At 40.2% G+C, this 23,984-nt stretch overlaps 3 protein-coding genes across 5 annotated transcripts in view; 1 reads left to right on the forward strand and 2 right to left on the reverse strand.

Annotated features, from left to right (window-relative positions):
- Positions 1–748: 748 nt before the first annotated feature.
- On the reverse strand, positions 749–14,863 carry LOC144082165 (ribosomal protein S6 kinase alpha-6-like). The gene is made up of 22 exons (XM_077609079.1): positions 14,569–14,863; positions 12,404–12,463; positions 12,184–12,300; positions 12,031–12,112; positions 11,856–11,936; positions 10,601–10,680; positions 9,915–10,021; positions 9,685–9,722; positions 9,251–9,393; positions 8,882–8,952; positions 8,490–8,578; positions 8,236–8,300; positions 7,501–7,603; positions 7,231–7,355; positions 6,148–6,267; positions 5,099–5,188; positions 4,839–4,997; positions 4,603–4,764; positions 4,395–4,471; positions 4,185–4,302; positions 3,903–4,043; positions 749–2,160 (listed from the first exon to the last, which is right to left on the reverse strand). Exons 1-22 carry the CDS (start codon positions 14,794–14,796, stop codon positions 2,032–2,034), a joined length of 2,385 nt encoding a protein of 794 aa, XP_077465205.1. The 5' UTR covers positions 14,797–14,863; the 3' UTR covers positions 749–2,031.
- A 1,102-nt stretch (positions 14,864–15,965) lies between these two features.
- On the reverse strand, positions 15,966–21,049 carry LOC144082167 (highly divergent homeobox-like). Its single transcript, XM_077609080.1, has 11 exons — positions 20,888–21,049; positions 20,033–20,177; positions 19,573–19,719; positions 18,326–19,471; positions 18,198–18,248; positions 17,638–17,784; positions 17,203–17,404; positions 17,043–17,119; positions 16,753–16,851; positions 16,516–16,638; positions 15,966–16,445 (listed from the first exon to the last, which is right to left on the reverse strand). The coding sequence occupies exons 2-11, from the start codon at positions 20,096–20,098 to the stop codon at positions 16,191–16,193; spliced, it is 2,313 nt and encodes a 770-aa protein (XP_077465206.1). The 5' UTR covers positions 20,099–20,177; positions 20,888–21,049; the 3' UTR covers positions 15,966–16,190.
- Positions 21,050–22,626: 1,577 nt separating this feature from the next.
- Positions 22,627–23,984, forward strand: part of LOC144082281 (connector enhancer of kinase suppressor of ras 2-like) — a 44,063-nt gene continuing 42,705 nt past the window's right edge. For all 3 annotated transcript variants that reach the window (XM_077609317.1, XM_077609321.1, XM_077609318.1), the window contains exon 1: positions 22,627–22,910. In XM_077609317.1, the coding sequence (XP_077465443.1) occupies positions 22,847–22,910 (64 nt within the window). In that variant the 5' untranslated portion in view covers positions 22,627–22,846. The remainder of the gene's footprint in view (positions 22,911–23,984) is intronic.

The following is a 23,984-nucleotide window of genomic DNA, read 5'->3' on the forward strand; positions in this document are numbered from 1 at the left end:
TTTTTAAATTGTCATTTAATTCAAATTGTAGAAATAATTGGATTTTACTTCAATTTTGTCTTATCTTTTTATTCTCACAGACTAATCAAGTGTCCAGTGATCTATTTCAGAATCTCAACGAAATTATATCTCAGATGGCACTTCTGCAAAAAATGCCAGTCATGTACTGAACAGTGTTACCACCTAGTGGCGTATTCAACTGTGTGCATATCTTGAGGAAAAAACTGAAAAAAATATTCAACAGTACATTTTAACAACTAATTAACATTTGATAATGCCCAACCTCATTAGGTCACATTGTAGGTGGAGCCCATCCCAGGTGACTTTGGCATAAAGACTGTATTCAAATCATTTTTGAGTTTTGAAGATAAACTCTGTGGGAAAGCCCAAACTACACACACAAGGCTTTATGCATGCATGCTCTGAAGTGTGTGACAGATTTGCTGACCAGTTCCATGCTATTTTGAAATGATACTTTGCAGACAAGTATATATTTTAGTGACTATGTATACATTCGTTATACTTGAGAAGTACCAGACATGTCACTGAAATTGCTGGAATTTTTTAATAACTGGGGGGTCTGGGGAGGAATAGATATTATGTTGGGCTGGTAGCCTAACTTCCACAACTGTGTTTGGAAAAATGGGCAGTTTTTCTACACTCTGACCAGCAAGTCTTCCTGTTGGGGTGTACTTGGCACATCGACTTGTATTTTGGAATACTACAATGAATGTAAGATCACCGTGAATGCATGTCAATAATGATCTTTAATGCCAATATATACAGAACTTGAAAGAAAAATAGAATCTTAAAAATCAAATAAAATAAATACAATATGATACAATTTTCAGAATGTTTTTTTAAAGAGATATCTATGGAATTTGTTTTTTTGATTCAGCCTCTCTGGTTTGAATGGGTGCATTTCATTCCCGCCAGAGAATTCCCAACAGCTCCCACACATGCTCTTCATCTTTAGAATATTCACTGTACATTAAGATATTATATACAATCATTTGCGAATGAACTCGGTACACACGGACAAAACTAAAAAAATAAGTATAAGCACCATATGATCCTATTTTTTCTTTCCATCCAGAAAGGTTTGTTTTAAATCTAGTGCTGATATTTTGCACGCTATTCACTTTTCATCAATCAAGCATTAAAGAAAAAAAAAAAAGAAAACCGATGCAGTAAAAGCCTCATTAATAGGGGCCACTGTATTAGTTTAATCCAGGCGTACCAAATAAATTAGCAAGTAATATATATGTCTGTGTGCAATTCAGAACTTCTGTCATAGTCACCACAATGTATCACATTCATTTCAAGACATTTTGTCTCTCCACAGCGTCTTTAGACCACTTTTGATACGTACATGGTTAGCACCACAAACAAAGTAAAGGTTAAGGAAATACAGCATCTGTCCACACATGCATTTATACTGCCAAAAGTGCTTGAAGATGATTTATATCATTGGAATTCATCACCACCTCAAAAAATTAATCAAATTGATTCTTGTCAGCTTTGAGTATGGAAACTATTTGTGACTCTCATTTACTAGTCATCTAGCACTCTCATACCTTTTTATTTCATAATGGTGGAGAAAAGAAAAGTGGAAACTCAATCAAGGAAGGAGAAAGAACTGCAGTGGGAAGGATGGCAGAACAGAGATGAAGAGCAGTGGGAGGCCTGGGGTGGGCACAGTTTACCGAAGCAGCTTTATATCAGCCAATCACAGTGAAGTAGAACGTCAGCTGGTGCATTTCTTCCCGGGGAAGAAAGAATGAAAGGCGAGGAGGGCAAGTGCATATGAAAGTTGTGGAAATAAATACAGGTCTGTCTCCAACAGTAACAGATGCAATTGTCTGGTCTTGCTTTTGAACTGATCTTTGCAATTGAGCCTTGTCAAGTGGGCATGTGCATGGAGCCACGTGTGTTGGTTTGGTTAAATAAATACATTAAAATGGGAGACTGTAGAATTGAATGATTGAGGTCTGTATGGTACCATGGGGGTCCGTGTGTGTGTGTGTATTTCTACATATCCGTTGAGGTGAGTTTCTTCATGCTGCGTCGTTGGGCTAAACTGGATGCAGCTACGGGCTCGAGAACAGGCTCCTGGCTTGTCTTCTGGCTCAGCGCTGAATAAGTGGCAGCCATAGCTCCCTAGAGCAAGGAAAGGAGGCTAAAAATGAACTAACTCATCTAATATTTGTTTTATGAATTCACAAAACCCCCAACATGGTTGTCAATACATTGTTCGATATTTACAGCGTTAATGTACTTTTTTGTAGAAAACAAATACAGTGGTACCTCGTCATACGACCGCTCGTCATACAAAATTCTCGTCTTACGGCGGAAATTTCGATCGAATAATTCGCCCGTCATGCGATCAAAATTTCGTGATGCAACCAAGCCAGGTCTTTTTTGCATATCTTTCGTGTATAACAATATTTACGAGCACGGAACGATTAATTCAGACGAGTTTCTCCTAAGACCAGGAAACGCGCAACACGCATGCAAAAAGAGGGCTTTCTGGGTAATGAAGTACACTCGTGCACACAACACCCATAGGCAATGGCAACCTTTCTCAGAATAAAACTTCATTACCCACAATCAATACGGGGGTAAGCTCAACTATTGTATTTCCTGTTATTCTTTCTAAGGAAAGAAGCTCCCGCGATCGTTCTTTAAAGACTATTTCTCGTTCGCAAGTGGTCGTGCGTTATCCTATTGGGAGGACATTTGTGTGCATCATTTTGGGAATATTTTGAAGGCAATACAACAGCAAACAGTTCATCGATAGCGAACGTGAGGGTGGAGGCGTGGTAAACCGCCAACCCGGAAAACAAAGGTAACAAAAGATTACAACAAAATTAGAATTCAGTTTTGTGTAAAGTTACATTCAACGTATGTTTGAGTGTCTGTATATATTAATCCAAGTTAATTTAAATTTGTTTGTTCCGTTTACGAGTGCGTTGTCGTGGAAAAAAAAACGACCCCCCCACGCCCCCAAACGTCTCTGTCTCCCGTCGGCAAAATCTGCCCAATTTTAGTTAGATTAAACACATTTTATTACTATTAAACCACTAGTTATGTGTTACTTTGTTAATAGATGGCGAATTAGAAGAAATAAAACATTTTTTCAAATCCAATATCCTGTTTTTGGTGTTTTTTCAGAGGGCTGGAACAAATTAATTTGTTTTCCATTCATTTCAATGGAAAACGTCCGCTCGAGTTACGAGAATCTCGTCATACGAGCTCAGTTCCGGAACGGATTAAGCTTGTATCTCGAGGTACATGTACAGACTATTGCAGAAGATATTACTCATTAGATTCCCAACTCAATTTTCCTGTCTCTAGGTTCCATCTAAGTGGCGGCCCGGGGGCCAAATCTGGCTCGCCGCATCATTTTGTGTGGCCCGGGAAAGTAAATCATGAGTGCTGGCGTTCTGTTTTAGGATCAAATTAAAATGAAGAGTATAGATGTATATTAAATGTCCTGATTTTCCCTCTTTTAAATCAATAATTCTAATTTTCTAATCATTTTTTTCTGTGTTTTTAGTTCAAAAATCATTTTGTAAAATCTAAAAAAATATGAAAAAAAGCTAAAATAAACATTGTTTTAAATCTATAAAAAACGGAATATTCAGGGCTTTTAATCCAGTTCTTTTAATCCATTTATTAAAAAAAGTCTAAATATTATAGCTAAAATGGTCTGGCCCACGTGAAATCAAGTTGACGTTAAAGCGGCCCGCGAACCAACCCGAGTCTGACACCCTTGATCTAGAGGTACAGTACACAAAATAGGTGGAACTGTAAGTATAAAACTATTCAAATCCAATGCTTGACTGTGATAAGTAAAGACATTGCACAGAAATTTACAATGAGAGGGTTGGACCACTCACCTTGACTAGGTGCGGTGCATCATGGCGCGTAAGCTGGAAGTGTGGCAGTGCATCTCTGCAAGAAATCCAGGAATGCTTTAGAACCTGCTCTGCTGTGTATCGCTGGTGAGGATCCACATGGAGCATGTGGGACAGGAGGTCCTGCAACATTTAAGAAAAGTGGTATGTTTTCCTTCACAATGAGCATGTTATTACTTTTAGTAGCAACTTTTAGACACACCACATAAGATATTAACACGTGAAAATATTTACAAATGTGGATGCCAATTAAGACTCTTATACCTTTGAGCTGTCTGATACCGAATCCCAGTTACCACCTGTCAAAGAAAACTTGCCAGAGCCTATTCGAAGAAGAATCTCCTCTGGTGTGTCATTTGGGCCATTTGCAAATGGGGTATACCTTAACACGAAAGAATAAAAATTACCAACTTGCTCAAATGTGAAGTTAAAAGCACAATTGTCATGTTAAAGTTTGTCCTGTTTTAGTCTTACCCAGCCAACATTGTGTATAGCAGAACCCCAAGACTCCATATATCACAAGCTGCATCATAACCTTGCCGCATTAGTACCTGAATATGAAGACGTGAAAAAGACAGTCCAAGATGAAGTACTGCCAATGTAAATGACTGACTTCATCATGCAGGCTGACCTATTACCTCAAGTGGTACTGGTATTGTCACTTTTCTAAGTAATGGCTCACCTCTGGTGCCACAAAGTTGGCGGTATAACAAGGTGTAAGGAGCAGGCCGTTGCCTCCTCGAAGTTGCTTTGCAAAACCAAAGTCACAGATCCTGATTGAGTCTGGATTTCCAGAGTCATCCATGTACAGGATGTTGCTGGGCTTCAGGTCTCGATGTACTACCTGACAAAAGATGATGTAAACATATTGGACCATCGCTGACCTCCTAGTGTGCTTCTGTGGATGCATGTCCTCACCCCTTGGCAATGGAGGTAGTCAACTGTCTTGGTGATGGTGTAAAGCACAGCACTGGCCTCTCGCTCTGAGAAGAACTTCTGCCTGAGGATCTTGTCTAGAAGCTCTCCCCCTTTCATCAGCTCCGTCACCAGGTAAACATACCTGCCCTCATCATATACCTGGCACATTTGCATGCAACAATTGCCTGTCAGCATATTTGACAAAGTATTCCACCCTTAATAAAATAAGGAAACGCCATCCAAACAAATACTGTACTGACATCCTTTAGCGTAATGATGTTGGGATGCTGGCCGTATCGCATCAGGATCTCAGTCTCCTCAGAAGGGTCCCTCTTACTTTTGTCTATAATCTGTGACATTAAGAAACAAATTGCTTGCATCATGTACGTTTTTGACCAATCCTTCTCAGTTGGCGTGAAAAACTGACATCAATGGCTGTGCTGCCCTCTACTGGAAATCCACATCACTAAACATATTTTCAAAACAGAAATATGAAAGCAACTAGTTTTGCATGTATATGCTTTGGTTCTCAACTGACAGCAAAAAAATTACTGAATTCCAATATTAATGCGACTCCCAAAGGAAAATAAATGACATCCCTCACATACACAAAAATGGATTTGAATTAGAGTTTTGGTCATGTGCAGGGTCCTATTTCCTTCACCCAGGACAGAAGGTCTTAAGTATGAACAGCGTAGTATTATAAAATTTCAGGGATCAAACTGTGCAGTCCTAGTGGCCATGTCATTGGTCCTTAAACAGGATAATGGCCCAAAACAAGGTTCTATGAACAAAACATTAAACTATAATGGCATAATCCTCCATGAGCCACAATGAAACGCAAATACAGTTGAATATCAGTGTAATATATTATATCGCGGGCAAAAATATCTATAAACAGTGGCAGTGGGATTTAGAAAAATCATACTTTTGTACAGCTAAATATTAACTTAATAAAAACGGTGCCTAGTTTTCCTTCACTGCTCAGCAAGTTTAATTTTCTATTTAGTCAGTGACCATTTAAGGGTATTCTTTCTTGGCCAAGTTGTGTTGATGGTGAATTGGGTAAGCACATTGCAGAATAAAATAACACAGATTTGAGTCTGAAGGGGGTTAATGACTCCTCTAGCTGTCAATATGCCACATGCTTACTATGGTCATGCACTTTAGCACTACACTGCTGTGAAACATGACAGGTGCCAAATCAAACTGTGGTATGTTTGAAAACATGTGCCAATATGTGTAGCAATGTGGAAGTGAGTCTTTTTACTAAAAAGCATTTTAACATTCATTGGCAGCAACTGGTCACCTTCACAGCATAGTCCACGGCAGAGACTCTGTGAACACAGCGTTTACAAATTGAGTAGGAGCCAACTCCAATGTCCTCCTGCAGTTCATAGAGATCCAAAAATTTGGATCCCCCATGCATCTGAGAGGACAGAAAAAAAACACGATTACTTAGAAAGCATGAAGTTGCTTCTTTTTATAAAGAGTACATATTATTATTTTTTTCTCTTATATATATTTATTTAAAAAAAAAATGTGTTTGGAGTTCCTGGATCCCCATCGTGTACACTTAGTAACCAAGTGAATCTTTAATAAGCTGCCTATATATGAAAATATATCTGTGAGCAGGCTGTTCTGCACTCCCTACACTGTCACAAAACAGTGATTCTAATTAATCCTATAACCTCCCACACAGAGTGCAGTTCTTCAGCAGTGTCGTGCTAAAATCAAAAGGAGTTGTCATGAATAGAGCAGTGTTTGTTTGCAGGTTTAACATTAAACTCTGAAAATCCTATGGTAAATTTTGTCTAGGTTGTCGACAGGAATCGTTTTTTGCAATTTATTGATGGAATGTTTGCCGATGATCCAAGTTTATTCTGTGGATGAAATTTTGCATAATAACTTGATTGTTTTAAAGGAATCTGAATGAGAGATAATCAAAGAATAATTCAGTTAGAGGCATGAGTGACAAATTATGATGCCAAACATGATTGACCATAAAAAAAAATGGAATTGGGAGTAACGTGATCAATGTATGCCTTTGAAATGTCCAAACAGCCCTCAGATGATGGTGCTTTGTTAGTTATTACAAGGCAAAACTCCAAGTACCAATTTACTCAGAATCCAAAGGAGCCCAAGTTCCTCTAAACTTTGACGGGGAAAAAAACCTCAGATTTCATGTAAAAGGATTTCATGATTCAAGCAATGTACCATTATAGTGAAATATTGTTTTAACCTAATCGCTGTGCTATAAACAGCATGCAATTAGATTAACGAATGTATGTGTTGTTGTTGTTGTTGTTTTGGACATTTTATGGATAGGTAGATTTGGGTAGTGCATGTGCACACACACACACACACACAAGAAGGGAATGAGTAAGTTTACCTGCACTATTGGGAGTATACTGAGAAGCGGGGAACTTTTGTTTTCATCCATTGGCGTTGGAGCAACAAAACTGAAGCCTTTGAAGAGCTGGTGGGCATTTGCACTGGGGGGGATACCTGGGGAGTCTAAACCAAACAGCGATGCTGTATAATACAAGACGACGAATACACAACCACCCAATAAATTATGTAGTGACAGGTATGCACACACAGCAGGATCGTTTTCAAGCTTACAAGCTTGAACCGAGAAGGAGTGTATAGGAATACTTACCCTTCGGCGTCTTTGCAGTGAACTCGGGATCGAAACAGAACGTGTCGTCTGGTTTACCAGCCGCAGGCTTGAATGGGGGTTGCAACTCTCTCCTGTATAGTTTCTGAGAAAGGACACATTTTAGTATTTCAGGGAATTAAGGATCAGAACCTACCACTGGCTGCCTCTAATCTGTAAAGATAATGTGTCAGAAAAGTTACAGTACAGGTGTCACAATACCTACAGCATATTTAAGTGTCTAACTAATCCAATTTTCTGGGCTTTCAGACAGGTTAATCCAGGTTTTTTTTACTATTGGACTAAATTATCAAGAGATCCCCAAGGGCTCAGACAAACAGCAGTTGCCATTAAAATGTTACAAACTCCTAATTACCGTCACAGTAAAGATTCATTGTTTTGTGTCCACAGAGTAGAAAGAGCGTGTGAGACAAATCCTGGACCTTTTCTGATATATTATGAGAGGTAGAAAGGCCAGACTGCTCTTTAAAAGAACCCATTCCTTTTCCGCTACCATGATGCATGGCCAATAGCGGTCTGCTGGCTGATGAACACTCACACAGTGCTATTAGTGCACACAGCCAGAACTGGCCATCTGCCTAGATGCGGACATACAGGGTTGGCAAAGACAAAGTCCTGGGCAAACTGAACATTTGTGAGGTGTGAATCTTCAGCAGAAGCCAGTTACATGTGTGTTTGTGTGGGTGGGAAATTAAAAGTGATTGTGTGTGTGCCTACATTCCAGTCAATGGTGGAGAAGAAAGCATGGCGTTTGATCTCTTCCACACCGTCGGGTCCAGCCCCTGAAGACAATGATCAAATAATTGGCACGGTCAGGTTGTATCGCGAAAGGGGATCAACGCTTTCACACGTTTCTTTTTTTCTCTGCGGTACGCCGGATGCATTTTAATGAACTGCCATGCAGTTAACAGGTTCATGTTTGAAAACATCCAGGTTACAGGTGATTCACCAGTAACTGGATTACTACTTGCCTAGTCTGTTCGTGGGGTTTCGCTTGAACAGCATCCTTAGCAAACTCTGGGCTTCCAGACTAAGGAACTGAGGCATTCCTAGCTTTGCTCTAGAATGGAAGAAATAGAAAAAGGAAAATATGTACCATAATGCAACTGGTCAATGAAACCTGAAGCTATTTTTTGTCACCTAAATTTCCCTTCCTTGAAAAAATAAGAAACAATCAAGAACAGTAATTAAAAAATTGCATTATTTAAAGATTAAATAAACCATTATTGGGCCAAGTAATTATACATGCAATACACAGACCCACACGTATATATACACAAAAAAACTCTAGTATATTTATAGATATAGTCTCTCATTTTTCATGCACTGATACTATTGTTAATGGTTCTAGTTCACTACTCACTTGAGAATCATGTTCATAGTCTCATTACGGTCTTTCCCTTGGAATGGTAATGTTCCTGTTAGCATCTCAAACTGCAAAAAATATGGGAAAGCAAAAGTAATACAATAACTATAAAATGAACTAGTCAGTTAAAATAAATAAGATTGCGATATGTCTCAGCTTTAAGCAGTTTGATTGAAGATATCGAGGTGAATTTATTGGCTTTCCACTACCACAATTTCTTGAAATAAGGCATTTTTATTATTATTATTTGTTATAAACTATCTCCAGCAGTAGAAATTATTATTAACCAGGTGCATGTCCAAAAAAAATCAGTTTAAAAGACTAAAATGTTTTACTTGATAATGATGAGCTAATATTCCTGCATACCATTAGTACACCCAGCGACCACCAGTCAGCACTCTGTGTGTGTCCTCTCCTATTGACCACCTCAGGGGACATATACTCCACTGTACCACAGAAAGAATAAGCCTTCTTGTCAGCATCCACTGACTCCTTGCTCAGGCCAAAGTCTGTACACAATGACATCCGATTATGTGTCATCTGGGCAAACAAAAAAACATGACAGTCCCATCCAGAGGTTGTAGATCAAATTAAACTGTACATCTTTTGAATATCTCCTTTCCAGTCATACTAAGTTAAGCTGCTTAAAAACAAACAAACAAATGAATAAACCCTACATTATATTCCGAACATTTTTATTTGAGGATATTCAAGAATTGAAAGAAATGTGTATATTTTAACAAAATACAGATGGTTACTAAATTTGCAATAGAACATTTTACACAGTGTAAAAAACATACCTGTTAACTTTACATGTCCAGCTTCGTCAAGCAAGATACTGGGGAGAAAGCAGGACATTTTTTGTGATGGAAAGAATCATTTAGACAAACAAAAATGCAAACGATTAAATGAGATTTTTTTTTTTAAACTCAAAGTTCATTCAAAAAAAAGTGTAAGTGTGTGACACTTTGTGAAGGGTTTCAGGTAGTGTTTATGTGTGTAGATCAGAGAATAAAGTGGGATCGCATACTTCTCTGGTTTGAGATCTCTGTAAACTATCCCCAAGTTGTGCAGGTGGTCAAGGGCCAGGGCCAGTTCTGCAAGGTAGAATTTCACATCTTCCTCTGTAAACATAACCTGTTAAGAACTGGACAGAATTACTCTCTGAACAATTCAAAGTGCAAAATACGTCAGAAACGACAAATAGTGTGGTTACTATATGTTCTCAGAGACTCAACATTTCAAGAAGGTAACTACATTCTTTATGCCATTGATCTGATAGGCAAAAACTTTTGTTTTGCTCCTGAGACAAGCTTTAAAAAATCTCATTCAAACACGCAACCGCACATCACTTGCATTCTTTTAGTGAAACCACAGAAAGCACTTGGTGAGGGCCACAAAGTGATATGCAATTAAGACTTAAAAAGCTGAAAGCACTTGTCGGAAATGCACTCATAATTTGATTAAATCTGAACACAAAAGAGATGTGAATTGACAAGAGCTGATGTTTACAAAAACCCTTTAAACCATTAAATAATGACTTTACACCAAATTCATGTCCAACTTTCATTTTAACAATTCCTTTGTGTTTGAATAACATTCATCTTTCGCCCTTAAAATAAACGTGAGCTCTTGTTGCCTTTCAAACTAAGAAAGAAATAAAGATAGGAGGGCTTAAAGTACAATCACGCAAAGGGTAGCAGGACATGGGCTCACCTCTTTGGATAAGCGAGTGAATACATCTCCACCCCTGAGAAAGTCCAGTATTAAATACAGTTTCCCTTCCGTCTGAAAGGCTGTAATGCAAAGAAATGATGTAAACCACCATTACAATGTTAAACTATGATTTACAAAGAAGATGCTGGATGTTGAGCACATCCTGCTCAATTGCATCAACCTAAGCAAGACAATCAATACGTAAAGTACTTACAAAGGTATAAGGCCATGCAATTTGGAAATATTTATATCATAATATTTAACTCAAAACGCACATTGTCAAATGTAGCTTTAACATTTCAGAACGCTTTGCGCAGCGGTCCAACTGTATCATCATCAATGCAACTTATTGGAGAAAAATGACCGCAACATTGGATGGAAAATAAATCTCGCGACGTTGCAGAAGCATATTGAAACAATGCCACAGCGAATGCGTGCCGTGATCAAAGCTAAAGGCGATCCAACAAAATATTAGAGCACATGATCTTTTTATGTTAGTGACTTTGTTTTGGGCAGGGCAGGATATAAACAACAACAATGGAATATTTCTTAAAAAGTTTAAAATCAAGTGTTAACTAAATCTGGTGAGAGAAAAATAGAAGGCTTTAGCCTTACTCTGATAGGTTTTCAATATATTATGCAGCATTACTTAAGATATATGCATTGTCTTGAAAAATATTAAATGGACTCAATAACTCTATATTATGTGTCAAAGTGGCGGTCCAGGGGCCAAATCTGGCCCGCCGCATCATTTTGTGTGGCCCGGGAAAGTAAATCATGAGTGCCAACTTTCTGTTTTAGGATCAAATTAAAATGAAGAGTATAGATGTATATTAAATTTCCTGATTTTCCCCCTTTTAAAGAAATAATTGTAATTTTGTAATCATTTTTTTTCTGTGTTTTTAGTTCAAAAATCATTTAGTAAAATCTAAAAATATATATAAAAAGCTCAAAAAAACATTGTTTTAGATCTATAAAAAACTGAATATTCAGGGCTTTTAATCCAGTTCTTTTAATCCATTTATTTAAAAAATCTAAATATTATATCTAAAATGGTCCGTCCGTGAAATCAAGTTGACGTTAAAGCGGCTCGCAAACCAACCCGACCGAGTCTGACACCACTGCTCTACATCATTAACATTTATTTTATAGAGCAAGACTTGAAAATGTTACCAAATTAAATAAATTTACAAAAAAAATGTCTGCAGAGCTCTACTGATATATATTCAAACTTTTAAGTTCTCACTTTTCTTACCGTAGTGCAACTTCACTATGAAGGGATGATTGACCTCCACTAAGATGTCTCTCTCCATCTTAGTGCGAACTCTGTCCCTGACTGGACATAAACACAGGAGTGCCATCATAGATTAAAATGTTCAATTGCAAGGAACCATACACTTTGTGATCAGGATTTTGTGAAGTCATCTTACCTTTCAATGATGCCTTTTTTAGAACTTTCATTGCATATAACTGACTGGCATCCGGACCCACAATTTTTCTTACCAGAAATACCTTATGAAGAAACAACAATTTAGGATGATTAAAAAAAAGAGAGAGATCGATTTGATTACTTTTGTCATCACCTTGCCAAAAGAGCCCTGGCCCAGAACCTTGAGGAGTTCAAACTGCGAAGGATCTGCTTTCTCACAGCCCTCTTTCACATGGTGTGTGATAGGAATCTCCTTGTAGGTCCCTTCATCCTGCAAGCACATGCAGTCAAGTTAATACATTGAAATCCTCACTTGTTGTAAGGAGGTGGCGGTATACCAGTGTCCATGTATTTAAATCTCAAATCTGACTTACACAGTGTGTGTAACACTCTCCCTCCTCCATGGGCTCATCGATGAGCTGATGTCCATTGACCTACAACCGCAAAAACAAATGACATCATAGAAGTCGGGAAAAACAAAGCTCAAGGAAAGCTTGTGCATGCAAGCTTTCAGCTCAACAAGACTTCAGCTCCTGCACGCCCACGGTGTACAAATCAACAGATGAATATGATGAGTCACATGCAATAACAGCATTTTCAGCTGCATGCAGTTATGTTTGTTGACAAATAGAATAGAATCCATGCTTTAAAAGTGTATAACTAAACAGCAGCAAAGCAAAGAACCTGCACTAGGGTGGAGAAATATCTAATGCCTTAAGTGATGTTCCTAGCATTTAGCCTCCTAAAGATAATATCACCCTGATTCATGGTATTAACAATGAGTTAATCAATTCTGATAGACAAAATGCAGTTCTGCAGTGCAATTATAATAATAATAATAAAATTACAAAAAAACAACAATACAAGTCAAGCAAAAAATATACAAACGTGCAATGTGCATGCAAATTACATCAGTACCAATTGTCCTGGACTGCAGAGGTTTTCACGTTCATATGATGAAATTTATTTTACTGCATGATGTATTTAATCTGTGTGTATTTGTGTGTGCTGAATTCCATCAAGCCTCTGAAGAGAGGGGATGAGTCATAGCACTACGTAAGCCCACTCTCAGTGGGTGGAGCAACTGACATACACTCACTCACACCCACCCACAGAACCGAGGCCAACAAATCACTTTCCAATACGACCGAGTGACAGAAATCTGTAAGAGTATTAGCTTTGAAAATGCCAAAAACGAAAGAATTCCAACACAAGACACAATTCCGTGAAATCAAAACGTGTGACATGCGGGCTAGAGCTAAAGCCAGGACATCATTCACATATGCATCCTCACTCCCACCTCTGCTGCGACTCATCACAGCTTGTAAAAAGAGTGCAGCCTACACTTGCAGGATGGCAGGCCTTTTTCTGCCATTCTCAACAATTAATGCTTTTTGGAAAGCCCTAATGCTCTTTGAACATGGCTTTCTTTAAGTGATTTTAAAGTTCTGAAGCTGATGCAAAGTGGATTAAAAGGCAACTCCAGTTTGAGTGGCTAATCTACATGTTTACTTCTGTGCTGTCAATGCGCTGCTTGCAGGATATGTGAAATCTGTGTTATTTGGAGTAAGATATGAACAAAAAACATTAACATGTGGAAGAAAGACATGTCTGTAGTCGATACAGAGATGTGCTGCATAATGACAGACACTGTCACTGGTGTTTTCATATCTGTGAGGCTGCATGTAACCGCATAAATGCAATTTAACATTGACTACCATTTAGGGTGATTGATGCCAAATCCATTTGAACTGGATATGCTGACAGTGAAGTTTGATGTTTGAGTGGCCTTGACGGCGATAGACGTCCGACCCATTTGAACTGGGTCCATACCATCAAAATGAATTAAACGTCTTTTGCGGGCAACGGAAAAGTTAATTTAGCAGTACTATTTTACTGATGTTTCAAATGAATAACAGAAGTAAATATTGGCTTTGTTAAACATGAAAACTATTAGAATTTGCTTTCCCCCAGGGACAATAAATTTATATTCAACAGCATCACTTTATATCTATTGACTGTGTTTACTTATGTCTTATAAAATGTGTTGCAGACAACCCAGCCATTTGTATTAACTACGGAAATATAAACGTCTCGTGCTGCCAAGTAAAAAAATTAAAATAAATAAATAAATATCAGACGTGTTTAATCGATCATGGAGTTTAAAAAGTTCCCTGATCTGAGAGCTGTCACTAGACACACCAACTCTATGCTAATGTTTAGGCTACGCGCGCTAAGCTAGCAAAGCACCAAACTCCACATGAGAAGTATAAATGACAACAAACGCTGCAAGAAAGCAAGGTGTAAATGTACAGGCGATTCCGACGTGCTGATGTCCGGACCGTTTTGGAAGTGATAAAGACAGGCGATTAAAAAATATATAAACATCTAATCAGCTGATAGCATTAGGTAGCTATTAGCATGCTTTGCAACGCGCTGGAAGTCGTGACGCGAATCGAACTAACCTTTCACCGCCACAGGATACCTAAAATCTGTGGAAAAAGCTAAAAGAATACCGAGTAACAATACACAAACCCACCTCAGTACTGACGTTGTTTATCTCCATGTTGTGCCAGGATTCTTCTTTAAATCTAAGGCATCCTCGTCCACCTAGACCCCGACTCCAAAATACATGTTCCCCCCACTTCAGAATCCTGGCTGATCTGCTCGATCGTTCGGTGAGGAGATGCGTGGATGACTGTGCTCCACGATCCGCGTGGTTTTTGGGTGTCAGTGCGCCAGTATTTGATGTCAGTGATTGGACCATGCGCTCTGCCACGGAATCGCTACCCTGCCATTGCTGCGAATATGGCGGCTACTGAGGCAACTGCATTGTAAATGAGTTTATTGACGTATTAGTGACGCAACTCAGCAAAGGATTTCCCCCTTCCCCACCAGAGCACCGCGTCTCGACAGAGAAAATGGCATGCTTAAAAAGGCGATGTATATTGGTAATCGATGCAATAAAAATGATCAGATGACATCAGATTCCTGTTGCCATCATCACATGTCTCCGATCCTAAAGCCGAATGTTCAAGCCTGACCATCTCTTGTCCTGGTGGAAATAAGAGGCTTAACCCTTGTGCTGTATTGCGGATCAAAAGTGACCCACTACGATGTTTAGCTGGAGAAAAACATAAAAATAAAAAAATTCAACTACCCTTTTCCAAATTGAAATGGTAAGACTAACAAAAATGACTTATTAATTTTATAAGAAAAAAATACAGACAAAAAAGCTTTTGTTCATGCTTTCTTATATGCTGTAGTACTACACCACTGGCCTACAAAGATTGTCTTTTGGGTCTGTTGTTATATTTGCTCATACTTTCAATACTATTTATATAAAACCTGCATTTGAAATCATATTTACATTTCTTCTTTTGTAATCTTCCACTAGTTTCATTAGTATTACGCTACTATTCTTTTCACAACAAAATTAAATTGTTGCGATTTTACAGAATATTCTTGTGTGCATTGCATGCACTTGAGTAGCAGGTTAGGAGGAACAAATAGATATAGCTAGCAAAGATGGGGAGGAATGCAATCGAGATTTTTCATCTTCAGATTAAGAGGATATCCCTCAAGCTGACAAAGAGAAGTATTTGTCAAAATTCCATGGGTCTAATCAAAGTGTGGTATCAGCCAGGGAAGAACAGCAGCGAAATACATTAGGATGATCCCAGGGTCAACATGGTAGCCATCTCTTCCCATTCTGGACATTCTCCTGTTTATCACACCAAATTGAGAAACAATCCTCCTTGATAACACAACCATTCAGACGGTTGTCTGAAATATGGAGGAAATTGAAGCATGAGGTTGAGATTCACTTTTGTGGCTAAGAGGACAATCCTTTGTCAGGGAAAGAAAACTAGAACCGCATTTGACACTAAAGTTACTCCACTGTACATTATTTATAAGTAGGAAACAAGTCACAAACCATTTGTATGTTTTGTATTCTTTTTTCAAGACTTGACCGATACAAGGCAGTTACCTTAAATGCAATAAAAATGAACTGAGTGAGCCAAACAGTCATAGTGAAACTTCAATCCACAGGCACCAGGCACAGAGTATTTTTAAAATGACGATGAGCTAGTAAATCCTATTTCAAAAATGTTTTGAATAGCATCTGGAAACATTGTGCATAAGAGTTGGTAATAGTCACTAATGTTGTTGCACTCCTTGCATTTGCTCCTCTGATGCAGAGTGCTCAATAACTTTAATGTAATTGTCTTCTTTAATGTTCATCTGTAGCGGACCTTCGTTTGTTAGCTTCTGTGCATGTTCAACATTGCGTTTTGTCATGGTAATGTGGCAAGTGGAGGACTTGTCTTCAGACACAACATCAGGCAGAGTTCCTCTGTCCTTGGTCATGTCCAACACCTGGTCCAAAGGCTGAGGTAGATGGGCAATGAGTTCCTGAACATAGAAAAATAAATACTTATCAAGTTGAGGTTAATATTAAAATGCATCCTATCGTCAAGGGCACCTGCTGTTTCTCCATATCTTTATTTCTCACAGCACACAGCAGCCTCTTTGTGAAGCTTACAAGGTCCAGGTATTTTTGTTTTTGGTTCCCTAGCTCCATCTCCAAGAACTGCACTTCTTCATGCTGAAAGGGTTCAAAATAAAATCATTTCTTTTAGTAGAAGTGTTTTCAGTAAGAAGGACAAGGATTCTTCAGAGACTATAACAAGACATACTAAGGCAAGTGTGTGTTCGTCACCTTGAATTCAAGCAGACTTTGCATCTGCTCTAGATCCAAGGGCATTACTTCATCCTGATCGTCACCTTGTTCGACGTCCTCATCAACTACTTCAACCTTCTATAAAAACATGTTACAGTCAAAGTCATTGCTATTCCCATTTAATGACGTAAAATAATTGTCCAAAATCTAAAAGTGACTCATTAAGTATTCCTTGACCATACCATGGTTAAACGTACAAGATAATGTAATAATGTAGTATCTCTGAAGATGCTAAATGTTTCAAACCTGAACATAGGAGGGACACGTACCACATTATTAGCCAATTGTGCAGCACTGGTCACATCTGTTCCATTTTCATCTCTATGGTGCGAGTCCATGGTTCTGTCTGGAGATGAAAGCGCTGAATTAACACTGAGTTACACCATCCTAGAGTGTTAAATATTGATGCGAGTGGAGCAGTGACCCCACCTTCAGATAGGCACATAGATGCCCTATTATTCGGGTCATCTCCAAGTTCGGGTGTTCTCAGACACTTTTCCTCAGGGCTAAACTCCACTGGAGATTCACCTCTGGGGGAGCTTGTGTTTGTGAATACAGCAGGCCCACCTTTTGGCAGTGGTATTTCAATACACATGAGACGGTACTTTCTTCGCATGTTGCTGATCCAGGTCTGTAAACCAGGAACAAAAGAAAAATGCAGTGCACAAAAAGTCAGTTTAGGCTTAATCTCAATTTAAAAGCAATTATTAGCTCACTTCTCTCAAAATTCCAAATGTTCTATAATTTTCCACACTAGCATTTTATATACAGTTGTGCAGTTGGCACTCACATCCGAAAATGTGTCCTGTAGATGGCGTCAAAGTCCATTTTTCTTGAGAAGCAGATATTATATATTGTTTTTACCTTAACTATTTCAGTATCCACATGGAGGTGGTTTGCTGCAGCAGTGATCTTTTCTCTGCACAAAGAGGCTAGGCTGGTCATGCCCATTTCCCAGTAGCGTTTCAGTTGAATGATATCATCATCACTGAATTGAGTCCGATCCTGGAACTGAACCCACAACATGCACAAAGATGATAAGCACCATTTATTCTGGGACATTATTACCTCACAAAAAAATGTTAAGGATGGGTATGGAGAAGTCAAGCAACCACAGTACACTCTAAAATTAGCATGTGTAGTAGTTCAGTGAGTCAAACCTGAATAATAATATTTATTATCCAGCTCTCTTTTCCTTCTAAATCTCATTAGATTTCTGTGTTTTCGCAAATAGTGGCCACAGGGCATTTTTCAAATGAAGTTAAGAAATAAATTAATTGCAGTGTTTTATTTTTGGTTGCAATGGCAGTAATCTGTTGTTAATGGCCACTATTTGAGGAACTACTATATGCTGGTATACCTAGTGAAGTGTCCATTGAGTGTGTGTTGCATTCTTGCACTGGAATTGGCAGAATGAGACTCACTGTTCTTTTTCTGGAGCTGCTGATATAACAAGTGGCAGCACTGGCTGAACTCTACAAACAGAGAAATCACGATTAGGTTCAGTGGTTCAATTCAATCAGGTGGACAACTTCAGAAAATACATTCCTACCTGTGAATTGGCTTCCATAGAAAGCGAGGTTTGTGTGAAGGAATAGTTGCCCTGATGAGTAGAGTCGCTATTGAGCGGAACGTTTGGGGAGCAGGCTGTGGCCAATGAGGGACTCCCTTTCACCAGAGATGTTGCCTCCTCCTGATTGATGATATTCTGAGCAGCCATGAATGACAGTTCTTCTTCCCTTTGCCACTCATCTTCTTCATCTCCGGTTTCCATAGCAATCGAGAAGTTATGACTGGTATCCAAAGAGTGTGAAACTGGCTTCTGAATCTCCTTGACTTTTAAGGTAGAACCTATTCCATCCTTGATTTTGGTGCCCTCAATTCTTTCTGCTGAGTTGAACACCTGCTGCTTGCGAGGTGTCTGCTCTGAGGTAGAACTCGAGTTTTTAAGAGTGAGGGACAAACTGCCTTTCTGGTGACCAGGCGGTGGTGATTGCAAATTGGTCTCAGAGTTAGGCTGAAGCGGAGTTTGGGAATGAGAAGAGGACCATGGCTGAGTTAATGACGTTCCAGGTCGAGTCCAGCTGGGAGGTAGGCCTTCTATCCCTGCAGTCAATCCTACATCCCTGAGGGGCAAACTTGTCTTAATATCTCTTGCCGCAGTGTAGACCAGTGATGTGGAGGGAGATATGAGGGATGGCAGATTCTGTGACGATGACACCTGCTTTGAGTGAAGAGATGAGGCGCTAGCGTGTGTCCTGCTCTGGATGGCCTGCCTGATTAGGGGGGTGGGAGAGAGTGCGGAGAGTTCAGACTCTGACTTCATAGGTCCTGTGGGTTTTGGCCAGGGGCGAGGGTTGGAGTTCAGGGAGTACATACTGGTGTTTATGACGTCATTATCGTTGTTCCCACTGTTAAGAGGCGACGAAGAAGACGTGGAGGAAGACGATGACGAGAAAGAAGGAAAGGAGGATGATGTGGGAAGAAGGTGTACACGATTATGAATATTCCGCACGGCAGCGATTTCAGATGGGAGCAATGCTGCTGCGGAGAGCCCATGATTGGCTAGACCTCCTCCACCTAGTGTGTGATTGGACAACAGTGCCCCAGCAAGTCCGTGAGTAGGTAAGGGATGGGACACGCCTCCATTCTGGTCTTCCCTAGAGGCAAGTTTCCGTCTTTTGTTACCGACCCAGGTCTAGTGAGGGAAGATTTAATCAGTAAAACTAAAGATCATCACAGCGACTGAGTGATACGAAGTCACCAAAAGGAAATTTGCTGCTGTTTTGTTATGCTCACCCGGACAACGCTGAAATCTAGTTTGGTCTCTTGAGCACATTGCAGTATTAGCTGGAAGCATGCCTTGCTTTGATTTGTCATCCCATTGTCGTAGTAACGTTCCAGGATGATCTGCTGTTCCAATGTGAATACTGACCGCAGGTTCATCTACAAAGTAATCAAAAGCAGTAATGTAACACAGTAACTAAGGTTTGCAATCAGTAATTACAGATTGCAAACATTATATGAAGTTTAACAATACAATCCGTTTGCTGACAAAACGGATTAAGGATTTTTATTGGCACTATTCAGCAATCCATTTGTCAAAGCAGTGTGATTCCAAGAAAATGTCTGTAGTGGGAGCTCCAAAATATAGCAGCCTTAGGAACATCTTTTTTTGTTTGTTTGTTTTATTTTCCTTAAAACAAGTAAATACAATACCATGGTTAAACGTATAGGATAATGTGACTGCTATACTCACAGTCTGGAAACCACGCCTCTGTGGCCATGAATCCATGCCACTACCGGAGGGGAATGAGGATTCCATGCTGATCACAGCAAAACATCCATGATCTTATGTGGTCCCCATCTTTCTTCACTTACATATGCTCAGTGCACCTGACCCACTGTTGGCAAACGTAAGAAAAACAGAACAGTGAGTGTTGAAGGCTTAAAATTATTTTCTTCTAAAATAACAAGTAGTATATTCATCCACAGGGGGTCAAAAGCAGTTGTTGCCATGCGACAATAATGGGTATTTATATCAGTAGCAACCAGCAGATTCATTAACGGTAAAAATAATAATAATGATGATGATAAAAAATAACGACAAACTGTAGTGACCAACTTTGTAAAACCCTCTCAGGAGGATTAAGAAGAACATACACACAAATCACGGGGTGTCGTACGACCAATAAGCATCCAGTTGCTTTATTTTGGAAAGCTCAGTGCGCATGGCCACTGTCGGCAATGATAAACCAACAGAGATAATTAGCAAAGCCACTTGCGTGACGACTGATAAATAAATCTACCACTCAAACCGCGTCTACTTTTAGTTTGCAGCTGACAGGCACACGGCAAAGAATTCCGGCAATCGGCACAACAGAACACTCGCTTTCAACGTAGTTAGCTTGCAGGCCCAATCGGCCGTGTCCGTAAGCAAACGTGTGTTAGCATTAGCATAGCTTTCCTAAAAGGACAGCCGCAGCTAAACTTTTCCTACAAACGCGATATTTCCCGAGCACCGCATGCCATTCTAGTGATCCGGGCTTCCTGCGGTGACATTCAATGGGCTAACAGGAAACAACTCAAATGGAAAATGAGATGACGTCCGTACTTGCTGAGTCCAATTCAGACGAAGACCCAAAATTCAAGCAGATTTCTTCCCCACGGTCCCCGTTGCTAGACAATGAAATCAGACTGTCCGATCATCAATTCTAATCATGATTGTGACGTGTGACGGACATGAGCCAATGGGAACGCGCCATCAAGTGATAGGAGAGAGCTGAAAACTGAGCAGTCAGGCCACGCCCCTCGGAAGGAGGAAGTGGAACATGCACCATATTGCGCTTATCTTGCTTCCACTGAATAATATCAATAACAACTAAGTATCGTAATTTATGAAAGCTTGGCGCAAGACAAAACTTTTCTGTTGACATTGCTTTAACATTTGGCACAAGTTTCCTTTTTAGTGAATGCTTCAAGTGTGTGCGTTTTTATTTTAATATTTATCATTTTTTATGTATGTATGTAAATAAAAATATGTACAGTACCAGTGATGGAACAAAGCAAATCTGGATCTGGGGTGAGAAACGAGACTCCCCTAAACCCAAATAATGAAGATGATCATTTTTACAACGTAAACATGCCCTACACAGCAGGGGTTACTAATTTTAGCACCACGCAGAGCAAGTGTGTCATTTTGAAGACCATTATATGGACATGGAAGGACATAAATAGTGCCAGTGCACAAAGGGTGTCTGGAAAATCATTGTCTATGTTAGAGGGCGGCTTCTCGGCAAAAGTGAGCATTGACGACTGTTTTGGACGGAACAGCATTTCTTGAGTCAAGTTTTGTTGAAGGACAGGGCCAAAAATATGAAGTACTCTATTTTTATAGTGTTGCCAAGCTGACTTAAAAAAAGAAACACAAGTAACGGCTGAGAAAACTTTGCTAAATGCACCTTATTTAAGTTTCCTGAGTGCTGGGACACTCGAAAAATGGCTCAAGGTGTACAAAAGCAGACAGGAATTGACTCCAGAGGGTGATCAACACAGCTCAAAAGATCATCAGATACCCCCTACCTGCCCTGTCCACCATATTCAACTCCTAGTGCCTAGGAAGGGCAAAGAGATTTAAAAAAAATACACATCCCAGCTTCCACCTTTACAACCTGCTGCCCTCTGACAGGCGCTAAAGGACCAGGAACTAGTTGCTTTTGATCAACTCTCCCACCTGGCCCAAATGGAGGCCCGGCTACAAAAGCACCTCCAGCACCCCCTTCGTTCTGCCCCTGCGCAGTACATCATATTCTACTCTGCATGATTCTAACTTTTAACCCCTTTAAAATGTGTGCGTGTGTGAGTGCTTTTCATAAGTGACGCGTTACCCTATGACGTCACCCGCCTCTCAGGTGCACGACAGGGGGCGCTGTACCTCGCAGTTGATCGATAACTTTGAAGTGCAGATGCAAACGACTGCTGCGGATTTCCCCCTAGAAGCATTGCGTGTCACAATTGTCTGTTGCAGGCAAGACAAGAAGCCACAGACTGTCCTGTTGTGTTGTGTACTTTTTACCCGAATATCCTAAAAGGGGTCTAACTCTTCTCTAAACGTTATCTGAGTCGTTGAAGATCATCTCAAATGTGCGTTGCACCATTCCCCGGTCTTTATTGTGAGAGGTGGCCGTTATGATGCTGCAGCGAGGTGGGCAGGGGGAGAGGGGGGGGGGCGGGGTCGCTCTCATCCATTCGCTCCCACCGAATCCCCTTCTCACATTGCGCGAGCTGCTGGCGGGGAGGCACGAGAAAGAAAGAGAGGGAGAGGGGAGGGTAAGGGGGCAGGGAAAAAGCGCGTGCGCGCGTGTGTTTGTGCGTGCACGTAGATTGCACCACCGCATCCCGTTCACCGTTTCTGCAGGAGCCCATGCTCTGATGGAGGGACTAAAACCGACAACCTTCAATTTACATTGCGAATGATCATCCGGCGTCACGTCACTCCAGATGTGACTGACAAGTCATTCTATGTCGCCTGATTTCACTCTTCGGCTGTTCAACGCGGAGAGGCTGTGACATCATGGCTTTGGTGATGGAACCTATAAGTAAATGGACACCAAAGCAAGTGCTGGATTGGATGAAAGGTGAGTTAGGATCTTTTCTCTGCATCGCTAGCACCCGGCCTGGTATGTGATCTGCCTGAGGATTATGGGGTGGTGGTGGTGGTGGTGGTGGTGAAGTGAGACTCCATGCATGGAACGTCTCTTACTATGAACGAGCGAGTGGTTTTAACTCCAAAGGATATGTGGTGGTACAGTGAGATGAGTTCCCCCACTCGTGATATCACATTTGGTGGAGAATGAATGAGCCTTGCATGGAAAGCCTCCAGACAGATGCTGCTGGTGCTGATGCGGTTGGAGTAAGCATGCGGTGCTCTCATCAATGAAGGTGGAGGATCTGTCATCTGCTCTTTTCACTGACACGCTCCAGGCTTATATCACCACTCATAGTGTGTGTGTGCTAGTGTGTACGTGTGTATGTGTGTGTGGCTATGTAATCTTGTGTTCTGTGTTTAGCTCACACCTTTGATTAATGGTGTTAACTGCCCCCCTACACACATGCACACACACACACACACACACACACACACACACACACACACACACACACACACACACACACACACACACACACACACACACACACACACACTTCAATTCAAACCAACCTCAATTTCCCCATAAAGTTAACCTGTTCACTGACATTCACAAAGGAATGAGATTTCCTTATTCAGCAAGCAGTCAATAAGTGGCCATTAATCATACATCTGTATATCCATGACAGTGCTTTAACTGGTGGAGGGCTGCTGGTAGGTGGTACGGATACTCACACACTGATTAGCTGGAGAGAGCAGTGTGGCAGTCCTATATGGACAGTGAAGGAAAAAGAGGGGAGGAAATGAGGGTGTCCGCAAACCTGTGTGATCAGACAGCTTAAATGTGTGTGTGCATGCAGTGTTATTACATTATCTCTAATAGTGGAATCGTGATTCGGGATGATTACACGCTGAGAAATGAAATAAATGCAAAGCATTCTCACAATTGTATTTTGCACATTTTGAAAAGAGTACCTGATAGGATCAGTGGCTAACACTGTTAACTCACAGCAAGAGAGCTCCAGGTTTGGAAAATGAGATTTCCTGTCCTTTTTTTTTGTTC

The sequence above is a fragment of the Stigmatopora argus genome, chromosome 9, assembly GCF_051989625.1.
Source record: "Stigmatopora argus isolate UIUO_Sarg chromosome 9, RoL_Sarg_1.0, whole genome shotgun sequence".
Lineage (NCBI taxonomy): Eukaryota > Metazoa > Chordata > Actinopteri > Syngnathiformes > Syngnathidae > Stigmatopora > Stigmatopora argus.

Excerpts from the sequence above, each read along its gene's own strand:
- LOC144082165 (XM_077609079.1), bottom strand. The coding sequence starts at position 14,796 with ATGGTCCAATCACTGACATCAAATACTGGCGCACTGACACCCAAAAAC. Across the intron at positions 8,301-8,489 it reads AAACCCCACGAACAGACTAG|GGGCTGGACCCGACGGTGTG; the intron begins GCAAGTAGTAAT and ends CATTGTCTTCAG. Across the intron at positions 2,161-3,902 it reads ATGCACCGCACCTAGTCAAG|GGAGCTATGGCTGCCACTTA; the intron begins GTGAGTGGTCCA and ends TCCTTGCTCTAG.
- LOC144082167 (XM_077609080.1), bottom strand. The coding sequence starts at position 20,098 with ATGGAATCCTCATTCCCCTCCGGTAGTGGCATGGATTCATGGCCACAG. Across the intron at positions 17,785-18,197 it reads GCAGCTCCAGAAAAAGAACA|TTCCAGGATCGGACTCAATT; the intron begins GTGAGTCTCATT and ends TTGTGGGTTCAG. Across the intron at positions 17,405-17,637 it reads TGGATACTGAAATAGTTAAG|ACCTGGATCAGCAACATGCG; the intron begins GTAAAAACAATA and ends CCTGGTTTACAG.